At 38.5% G+C, this 10,967-nt stretch overlaps 1 protein-coding gene across 1 annotated transcript; it reads left to right on the plus strand.

Annotated features, from left to right (window-relative positions):
• The first annotated feature begins 1,640 nt into the window (after positions 1–1,640).
• Positions 1,641–2,606, plus strand: LOC119532339 (olfactory receptor 5H8-like). The gene has a single exon (XM_037834673.1). It carries the CDS (start codon positions 1,677–1,679, stop codon positions 2,604–2,606), a length of 930 nt encoding a protein of 309 aa, XP_037690601.1. The 5' UTR covers positions 1,641–1,676.
• Positions 2,607–10,967: the final 8,361 nt, after the last annotated feature.

Here is a 10,967-nt window from a genome sequence, read left to right on the forward strand (position 1 = left end):
AGCCAGGATCCTTGATTTCAAGTGATAGAAACTAGATTTGCTAATTTAAACAGTATATGAGTTTATTGAATGGAAATTGCCTCTAATATGGAATTGGAAAAATCAGGTAGAAATATTTCTAGGAAGAGAAGAGAGCAAGGCAGCCAGTCAGTAGTCAAAATCATTCCCCAACACTAGTTCAGTGAGGGCTGCAGTCACAGCTGCTGAACTTCGGATGGCAGGGCTCATACTGCCAACACCATCATCATGGTTGCAGGATGCATGTGCTGGAGTCTTGATACTGCTGCCTTGTATGTCTATGCCACCAAAATTCTCTTTTATTCCTTTGTCTCCTTCACTCCACATTCCAAATCCATGGTTGATAGGTTTGATTTGCCAAAGCTAGGTTTATTCCCTTCACTCTAGTTGAAAGTGGAATGGGAAAATAAGTTTCTAGCTATTTAGGCTTCTAGAGTGTTCTGTAGCCCCTGAATACACCAGACTCATATGGTGGGAAAGAGGATCAGATGTTGGGCATCCAAAAAATAACATATATCCACTAACCCTTTTAATATCACTCCCTCAAGTTCCTTTCCTTGTCCTTCCATCTTCCTTTTATACACTTCCCAATGGATCCATAATCATACCTTCAACTACCCCAATACTCCCAAGTTGTTATTTCTATTTAGCTCTGATACTTCCTTTCTTCCCCTAGTTGGTTAATTTTCCTACACTTATGCAGGCATATCTGTTATTTGCCTGGATATTCATAGGACATTTCTTTCTCTAAATATGCCAATTCATTTTTGTTCTCAATTTCAATGGTTGATGACCAATTATTCAACAACTAAGTAACTCCCCTCTCCTTTGCTTACCATCCCCTTCACATCTAATATGTCACTGAGTTCTAGTGACTGTAGATTCTGAATTCATGTGAATCTAACTTTCCCTCTTTCTAGGCACTCCCAATATCATATAGCACATGGACTAGACACGTAACAGGCATTTCAATCACCTGGGGAGCATTTCTTAAATGCATATTTCTTGGCCTCATTCTTGACCCACTGAATAAATTTCTATAATAATATATCACAATTACTTTTCTGCACAAAATCTCCCCCAGATGATTCTGATGTGTAATCTGGCTTGGGAACCACTAGACCATAGTAAGAGCTTCCTGCCTAGTATCCATGACTCCTGTCTCCCCAACCTGAAACCTATTTTCTATAGTACCAAATAATAAATTTAAAAATATCTTATAATTCTAACCTCTGTCTTAAATATTTCCAGTGTATGCCTAGTGCCAGAGGGTTCAAGTTTTAGATCCATCACATGGCATTCATTTCATTTTATAATCCAAGCCTTTCAAAAATCTTTCCCCTTGAACACATAACTGCTCATTAGCACACTCATCAGTGGCCCTATATATTTAACACACACTTAGAATGCCTTTCCTTTTTCTCTAGATCTGTTACTTCTTATGCATTTTGGAACTGAAATAATTGCATTCCTTTGTTTCTTCAATTCCCCAAAATAGTTTCCAACTATTATGGTAGCATTAAATAAAACCAAAATGTCAATCTGATAAGAGGATGGTTTTCTTTCAATTCTTCTTCTTCAGTTTCACCTTATACATCCTTAGTTAATGTTCATTTTATATTTGCTCCATCTTATTTCAGGGTACATTCAGTGAGGACATGGAAAAGGAAAATTCAACAATACTGACAGAGTTTGTTCTCATGGGACTTACTGATAGACCAGAATGGAAAATCCCCCTATTCCTAGTGTTTTTGGTGGTATATCTCATCACCATGATGGGAAACCTAGGACTGATTGCTCTCATGTGGAATAACCCTCACCTTCACACCCCCATGTACTTATTCCTTGGGTGTTCAGCTTTTGTAGATGCTTGTCTATCATCCACAGTGACTCCCAAGATGCTGGCCAGCTTCTTAGCCAAGAGTAAAATGATATCTCTCTCTGAATGCATGATACAATTTTTTTCCCTTGCATTTAGTGGAACCACAGAATGCTTTCTCCTGGCTACAATGGCATATGATCGATACATAGCCATATGCAACCCTTTACTTTATCCAGTGATCATGACAAAGAGACTGTGCATCCAGCTGTCAGTCTGGTCATTTGTAGGTGGATTTTTTCATGCCTTAATTCATGAAGGTTTTTTATTCAGATTAACATTCTGTAAGTCCAATGTAATACATCACTTCTACTGTGACATCATACCATTGCTTAAGACTTCCTGTACTGATGCATCTATTAATTTTCTGATGCTTTATATTTTCTCTGGTTCAATTCAGGTATTCACCATTTTGACTGTTCTTATCTCTTACACTTCTGTTCTCTTTACTGTCTTACAAAATAAATCTGTAAAAGGTATACGGAAAGTCTTCTCTACCTGTGGAGCCCATCTCTCTTCTGTGTCTTTATACTTTGGCCCTCTTCTCTTCTTGTATGTGACCCCTAGATATCCTCAAGCAGATGACCAAGATATGATGGACTCTCTGTTTTATACTGTCATAATTCCTTTGTTAAATCCAATAATCTACAGCCTGAGAAATAAGAAAGTCATAGAGTCACTGAATAAATTAAAAAAAAAGAAATGTTAAAGTGAAGTTCTCATCTAATAACTCTTTTCTATTTTTAAAAACAGAAAATTGTGCAATTAGATATGGTTATGCTTTGGTTGGTGTAATTATAAATGTTCTACTTTTTAAAAAAATAAATGATTGTCATGGTAACATATTTATAACTCACATTTCCCCATTTTAACCAGGGAACTCATCCTAACTCATTCCATGAGCTAGCATTACTCTGGCACCAATGCCAGATAAAGGCATCACAGGATAAGAAAACTACAGTCTGATTTCTCTCATGAATATTAATGCAAATTTCTCAACAAAATGCCTGCAAATTGAATCCAACAGTGTATTAAAAGGAATATATACCATACCCTGTGTTTTAATAACTTGAGGTGTTAGTATGTAATAAGCTCCTTAAAATATTTCTTTATATTTTTCAAAAATATGCTAGGAATTTTAATCAAGTGTTTATGCCATGCTAGAATAGTTAAAGCAGAAAACAAATGTAAACATTTTAAATGTGTGTATGTTTTTCAATGTATCTTTAAAACTCTTTTACATGCTAAGATAGTGCCATTCCTCTGAAAAGGACTAAAGTAGGATAACTTTGATTTTTAAAACTGCATAGCTTAGGGACTGATATCACATTTAACTCCACAGTGGTGGCAGTTAGTGTTTGGGTGAACACAGACAAGTCCCAGGAATTCTCCTAGCTGTCAAAAGATCTCTCATTCTACTCATTGGGAAATTTCGAATTTTACTTCTTGAAGGTATTCAACTCATATATCACATAGAATTAAACATAAATAAGAATTCAATGAGCATAAAATGAGAAGTGAGTTAAGACAGTGAAGGCAGAACCAAAATATAAGGGAATATTCTCAGCTCAATGTGCATCTATGAGAAAAAATAAGGGCTGAGTTGCCTCTCACTGTACATATACTTTGCAAGCCCTTTTCCAGTTAGGTTTGCTTGCTGTTGGGCTATATGATAAGCTTCAATAAGTCAAAAGGCCAACAGATTATATAGAATAATTAAGTTGTGCATGGGTTAGAGAAAAAATATGTAGTGACAGAATAGCAAATATTTCCCAGTAGTTTAAAAAAAAAAAAAAAAAAAGCCAGTAAGGCTTGCAGCCTTCCCTATGTAATTCAGACTTGCCTATTCTCACAGTTGTGTGAGCCAATTTCTATAATAAATCTCATAATATTTACACTATATTATTATAATATAACCCTGACTATTATACTTTATACAAAATGTGCCACTTGGTGAAATAATGAGGTTTTTTTTTTTTTTTTACCTCTTCTGAGAAGTTATCTTCTATGTGAGATGTATTTTGAGAGCAAGAGCTAACAGTCATTTCATGATATTGCCCTCTGTTTTTAAAGCAAAAGTAAAAAAGTTCACTAAATATACAGGGAGTGTTAAGGGTACTTTGGCATAACCTGGTTTTAATATTGAACAAAAACCAAAACTCAAATCTATGCTTCATACAAGAAAATTACTTTCAGGATGAGGACAGAAATAGGTTAAAATAAAAAAAGATGGAAAAGGATATACATTGCTAACACCAACAAAAAATAATGGATTCTCTCTATCAATGAGAACCAATTTCATCTTATTGACATTTGTTAAACACTCTTCCAAACAGCATTAAAATACAGAGTATTTTAAAAATATGCAAGAAATATTTAGAATGATGTGATAAGTATCTGACTCGGTTGTTTTAACTATGCTTGCTTTTTTGAACCATTCCCTTGCACTCCACTCTCTTTGTGAAATAAATTAAAATAGATATTATAAAGCAGGAAATGATTTTTTTTTAATTTCATTTTGACTCTTTATTTTACCAATCATTTCTCAAGAAAGAATCTCAAACTCATTTTATCCACATTGAAGAATAAACAAGCAAGAAAAGCCAAATGAGTTCTATCTACCAGAAGAGTTTACATTTTACTGGAGATCAATGCTTTTAAATAAAGGAATAAAGTTCTTGTACTGTTGTATTGGTGTCTTGTTTTTGTTTTTGTTTTGCTTTTGCCTTTGCTTTAGCATTTGCTCTTACTTTCCTATTGGGAATTTTTGCAAATCTAAAAAATTTCTTTAACATCCTTTGTAGTAACTAGGGTCTGTATACGGATTGGGTTACTCCAATTTGACATAATGATGTGTGAGGGTTAATTTTATTTGTCAATTGGCTAGGTTATTTTGTCCAGTAGTTTGGTCAAATACTGGCCTAAATGTTGCTGTGGAGGTACTTTGTAGATGTAATTAGCATCTACAATTTGTTAAGTATAAGTAAAAGAGATTATTCTTAAAAATGTGCATGTACCTTATCAAATCAGTTGGCCTTAAAAACAAAGAACTGAGATTTCCAGAGAAAGAAGTAATTCTGACCTAATGCTACATCATTTACTTCTCTCTGAGTTACCATCCTGCTGGCCTCCCCTATTGATTATGGACTGAAGACTGCAATATCACTCTTACTGGAATTTCCAGCCTGCCATCCTTGTCTACAAATCTCAGATTTGCTATTTCTCATAACCACATCAGCCAAGTGACTAAAATAAATAAATAAATAAATATTTAAACGTGTGTGTGTGTGTGTGTGTGTGTGTGTGTGTGTGTGTGTGTGTGTATAAAACTTGTTGACTCTGTTTCACTGAAAAACACTAATACAGATTTTGATAACAGAAGTGGGTCTAGAGGAACAGAATATTAAGGATGACTTTTCTGAATTGGTTCATGTTTTTTTTTTTTTGTTTTTTTTGTTTTTGGAAAAGATTCTTTAACCTGGTTAGATTTAAAGGCACTAATGACACTTTCCAGTAGCATTCTGGATGACTGGCAAACCTTGTATTCCTTGGCTTTCCCATCACATGTGGATGTCCTCTCCTTTCTCTTCTGGATTCCATTGACTTCCTAAGCTCCCTGCTCAACCCTATGATTCAGAATCTTTATGTCTGAACTTCTTCCATTTTGCAAGGACTTCAGTAAACTGGATTAAGGCTCAACCTCATTCAGTTGGGGCACACCTTAACTAAAATAACATCTCCAAGATATCTTATTCAGGTCCTTCTTTAGTATCATGTTTTCAAAGGCTAGGAGGCTTGCTTCCTCCTGGGGTTGGTATCTTCTGGTTGGCCCACAATATTTGGGGTTCCTTAGGTTTTCTGTTACCTTACAATGTACACAGCAGCATCTTCTCCACTCTCATCCAGATTCTCTTCACTTCCAGCTTCTGGCTGCTCGCCGTGGCTCTTCTTTCTGTGCCCAGTTTCCTTGCTTATATGGACTTCAGACATACTGGCTTAAGGCTCACCCTCATTCAGTTTGGGCACACTTTTAACAATCACATATTCAAAGTTCCTATTTGCAAATGGGTTCACACACATAGGACCAAGACTTGAGATGTGAACATGCTTTTGTGGGAGATATGACCCAATCCCCAACAGAAGTATTATTGCATTTTTCATATGTAACACCATCTTCAACTTTCTATATGACTTAAAATTCAAGTGCATAAAAAATACACCTTTGTTACTAGGAACACAAGATACAATATGTGATAAGACCAACATAAAGGGTAAAGATGGAAGGATATAGGAACATTGCGTGTTGAGGCTATGGAAGTGTAATAAGAGAAACAAAACTAAGACCTAACATTTGGTCAATGCTGCCTCACCCATCCTTGTAACTTTTGTTTACAACCATGGAATGCTAATGATCTTTCCTGATAGTAAATCCCCAAGCTGTCCCTGTCAAATAATGCACCCCAAGATAACTACTCCCACTAGTCTAAAGCCCTTCCAGTTTCACTGGTGTGCCAAATTCAACTAAGTATACCTAAACCATACAGCTGACAGACCCGGTGCTAAAGCTCCAACCCTATAATGCTGTAAAAGTCATATCCTTATGTCCACATACTCTTCTTTGGCTCCTCACCCTTTTGACTGGGCCTCACACTCTGGATGTGTTCCCCAGTGTGACTCTGCGAGGTAAGCTTTGATTCTGTTTCTAGTCCTATGTGTATAATAAACTTTCTTTCAAGAATCTCCTAACTCTTATCCTTGCCACACCATATTGTCCATAATAAGATTCTCACAAAACAATTGTTGTTGTTGGCAGGATGGGCTGGTTACAGCAGAAGAGACGTTCAGGACAGGCATTGGGCTTGCTGTATGGCTTACAGACTGACTTTCCCATTTGCTGGCCATCAAGTATTATGCTATGTGATGCTTTATGTTGTTCCTTTTAGGTGCAACTAAGTCTTTCCCCTCTAAAGTGATTGTCATGCAAGCCCCATGCCAAGAACTCCCCAAGACCCACAACCCCACCAAAGGGCCTACACAACAAAAAGAAGGAGATTTTTCTGGTTTATCACTCTTCCCTGGGCATGTTTCATTGTATAGGCAAACTATTATCAAACAAAAGGCAGCTCATGTAGGAGCAAGAGAGGGACTACACATGAGTGAGGGTGTGCCGGTTTGAATGTATTGTGTCCCCCAAATGCCATTATCTTTATGGTCTTCTGGGACAAACGTTTTGGTGCTGGTTAGATTTGCTTGGAATGTGCCCCACCCAGCTGTGGGTGGTGACTTTGGTGGGATACTCCCATGGAGGTGTGGCCCCACCCATTCAGGGTGGGCCTTGATCAGTGGAGCCATATAAAACATGCTGACTCAAAGAGACTGAATGCAGTGCAGCTATGAGTGATTTTATTTGAAGAGGAGCAAGCTTGCTAGAGAGGAATGTCCTGGGAGAAGCCATTTTGAAACCAGAACTTTGGAGCAGACGCCAGCCACATGCCTTCCCAGCTAACAGAGGTTTTCCGGACGCCATTGGCCATCCTCCAGTGAAGGTACCCGATTACTGATGTGTTACCTTGGACACTTTGTGGCCTTAAGACTGTAACTGTATAGCCAAATAAACCCCCTTTTTATAAAAGCCAATCCATCTCTGGTGTTTTGCATTCCGCAGCATTAGCAAACTAAAACAGAGGGTTTGCCAGGTATCAGGTGTTGTGCAAGTGCCTGATGTGAGTAGATAGCTGGGAAACCTTCCCAACATCACCCTCTGTGGGTAAGAGTAGCATCTAGACTCACATGTTCATGCTGACTTTACAAATATACAAGCCCATTGCCCCTTTCCCTTCTGAGTCTTAATTGGTGATGAGAAAATCCTCATGATGGAAAGGGTTTAATGGCTCCCTCGAAGGGCTGATGTTGCCAGGGTCAGTGACCCTTTCTCTGTTGCATTTATTACTGTCACCCTTTGTCTTAGTTTTACTATGTTCCTATCACAAATACCACAAATTTGTTTTTGCTTAAACAATAGGAATTTAGTGGCTCACAGTTTTGGAGGCTAGAAGGCTTGCTTCCTCCTAGGGGTCAGTAGGGTTCTGACTGACAGGCAATCCCTGGGTTCCTTGGCTTTCCCATCACATGGTGATTTCCTCTGTATTCTATTCTCAATTTGCCTCAATATCACCTGAGACAAGGTATTGTTGCTCTCCAGTCAATTATTCAACATCCATTAAGGAAAGCAATAAAAAAAACCTTCCATCTCTTCCATCAATAGCTCTAGATGGCCTATTTTAAAATCTCCCATAATGAATGGCATTTAGCTATTGAAAATAGAAATCTAAATGCACCAGTCCCACCCAACCTCCGCAAAAAAAGACCCCATTTCAAATCTGGTAAATCTACTGAAGGACTTATAAAGGGCTGCCAGAGACTACTTTGCTATTATTGATTTGGCTAAAATATTCTACTCTGTCCCAATCTCTAAATCTTCTCAAATACAAGTGGCCTTTATGTTTGAAGACTCTAGATATGCATTTACACAGTTGCCAATGGGCAATTTAAATATCCCTGATAGAGTGCATAATACATGCAGACAGGACTTAAACAAGGTTCCCTTAAGTGCTGGCTTCCGGTTATTAAAACTATATTGATGACATTCTATTAAGGGGACACTCCAAGAAGAGACTTTGGGAGGGTCTTGCTACCCTCACACAACACTAACATTACCAAGGCTGGGCAAGTGCACACCCCATAAGATAGAAGGACCTGACAATTCAGCAAAGTTTCTGGGCATCACACGGTTGTCTAAGGGTGAAAAGATCCGTTTGGCAGTCAGACACCAACTTTTACAATTAAGTCTACCACAAACCCTGTGTGACACATAATAATTCCTTTGCCTTTTCATATTGTGGTGTCAGCATATCACTCACCTTCTGATACTTCTACTAGCCCCTATATAAAATCATCCATAAGTCTGCCACATTCCACTGGGAGAAAGCCCAAAAATAGGTCCTTGAATTGGCACAAAATCAGTCTCCCTAGCCATGCCTCTTGTTCCTCTGGAAACTGCCTTTCAGAGAGTCATCTTGACCGCTTTTGACTATGGCTTATGGAGACTTAAACTAAACATAGCAAATGTTGGCTCCTCATGGGGTTTTGGACTAAGAATTCCTTTGTATACCCTGTTACTCCCCAGGGAACAGCAGATCTTGGCAGCCTGTTTGGCTCTCCTAGAAACCAAAGCACTTACAGGCCTACAACTGATAATCCTCCATACTCAAATTCCAAATACATCATGGGTGAGGGGCATGTCCCCCCAGAGGCTTGGCATGGCCACTGAAGCCTGTTTTGTAAAATGGAAATGATAAATTCAGGAGAGCTAGACCTGGAGAAAAGGCTTTTCTACATTTTAGTGGGATGTGGCTTCTGCCATAATTTGCACCTTGCTTACAGACCTAAAGTTGTTGGGCTGAAATGGAAAGGGAGTCAGTGAACTTCATTGAAGGCTGCACTTACCATTGTACACAACACAGACTTCTGAAGGGCCATGTCCTACCACCCTGCCTCTAGTACTGCCCTTACCTGAAATGCATCTTTATGTTCTACATATTAAGCAGAGCTAGAAGTAGTAAACTTGGCCTTAGAAGGTGAACTGGGCCATTGCAAACCTAAACTGCATATATTTACTAGCTCTTGTTTAGATGCCAATGGTCTTGTGGTATGGTTAAACTTTCCCATTCAAGGCCCATCCCTTTAGAACTTCTACATCTGGAAACAGGTGGAAGCGGCATCCATCCCTATTTATGTCACCCACATTTGTGCACATACAGAGACACCATCATCAAACTATCCAAGATTCATTCTTTTGAGACCAGGCCTCTTGAAGTTCCCCAACTTTCCCTAAACATTAGCCACATGGACCTATAACCACTGGCCATAGGGAAACATCAACTCTTGTTAAATGGACCCGGAGAAACGGCCTACCCTTAGGTTCTTTGTTTGCTAATCTGTGACAGAAAACTGTGACCTGTGCTCTAAAACTAAACATAGATGTTTTTCCAGTTGGGTTCAAGTTCTACATGGAAACCACTTGTTGAATTCTGTACCGCAGAATAAAACATGTTCTTAATCTATTCTTGTGGGTGTGAATCCATTACAAACAAGAACTTTTGAAAATGTTATTTTCAGTTAAGGTGTGGCCCAACTGAGTGAGATTGGGCATTAATCCTATTACTGGGGGCTTTATAAAGAAAACACCATGTCAAAAAGCAGAAGCTAGAAGTCCATGGAACCTGGAAGAAGCTACCAAATGCATTGCCATGTGATAGAAAAGCCAAAGACATAATGGTTGCCAGCCCCAGAAAGCTACAGCCTTCAGGGAGAAAGCATTACCGTGCTGATGACTTGATTTTGAACTTCTCCTGGCTTCAGCACTGTAAACCAATAAATTCCCATCATCAAACCACTCCATTGTATGGTATTTGTTTAGGAGCTGTAAAACTAAGACACTAGCCATTTACATGCTTGCACATTGATTATATTAGTTCCCTTCCACCCATAGTGGGGGCTACCCAACATGCACTAATCATAATTGGTTCCTTTATTGGGCTCATGTTAACCTTTCCCAACTGTCACGCCACAGACGAGATAACAATATCCAGCCTACTAAATCCACCCTGGTATCCTTGGTCCTCTCATGTCAATGGCTCCAATCTAGCCACACATTTCACTACTCACTGAGCTTTAGATCAAGGTAGGCTTCTATAATTTGAATTCATCTTATAGACCCTGGGCTTATAGAAACACATATGACCTTGTCAAATAATCATTGCCCAAGCTCCTTCAGGGAAAACAGAGAGTGAAATGGGTCAAGTCTTTGCCTTGAGCCTTGATCATCCTCAACTCCCAAACTGCAGAGTTCCACATCCCTCATGCTAATTACCTCAAGCCTCCTACAATGTCTTTCTTGGTAATCAGGGGAATTCCTGCTCACTTCATTTTCTATTACAGTCGTCTTCTTATCAAGACAGTCAATAAAATTTCCTCATAAAAATTGCTTTTTGATTATCTCACCAAAATA

This window comes from Choloepus didactylus, chromosome 1, assembly GCF_015220235.1.
Source record: "Choloepus didactylus isolate mChoDid1 chromosome 1, mChoDid1.pri, whole genome shotgun sequence".
In the NCBI taxonomy this organism is placed as follows: Eukaryota; Metazoa; Chordata; class Mammalia; order Pilosa; family Megalonychidae; genus Choloepus; species Choloepus didactylus.

Bases quoted from the DNA above. Each gene is read 5' to 3' on its own strand.
- LOC119532339 (XM_037834673.1), top strand. From the start codon at position 1,677: ATGGAAAAGGAAAATTCAACAATACTGACAGAGTTTGTTCTCATGGGA.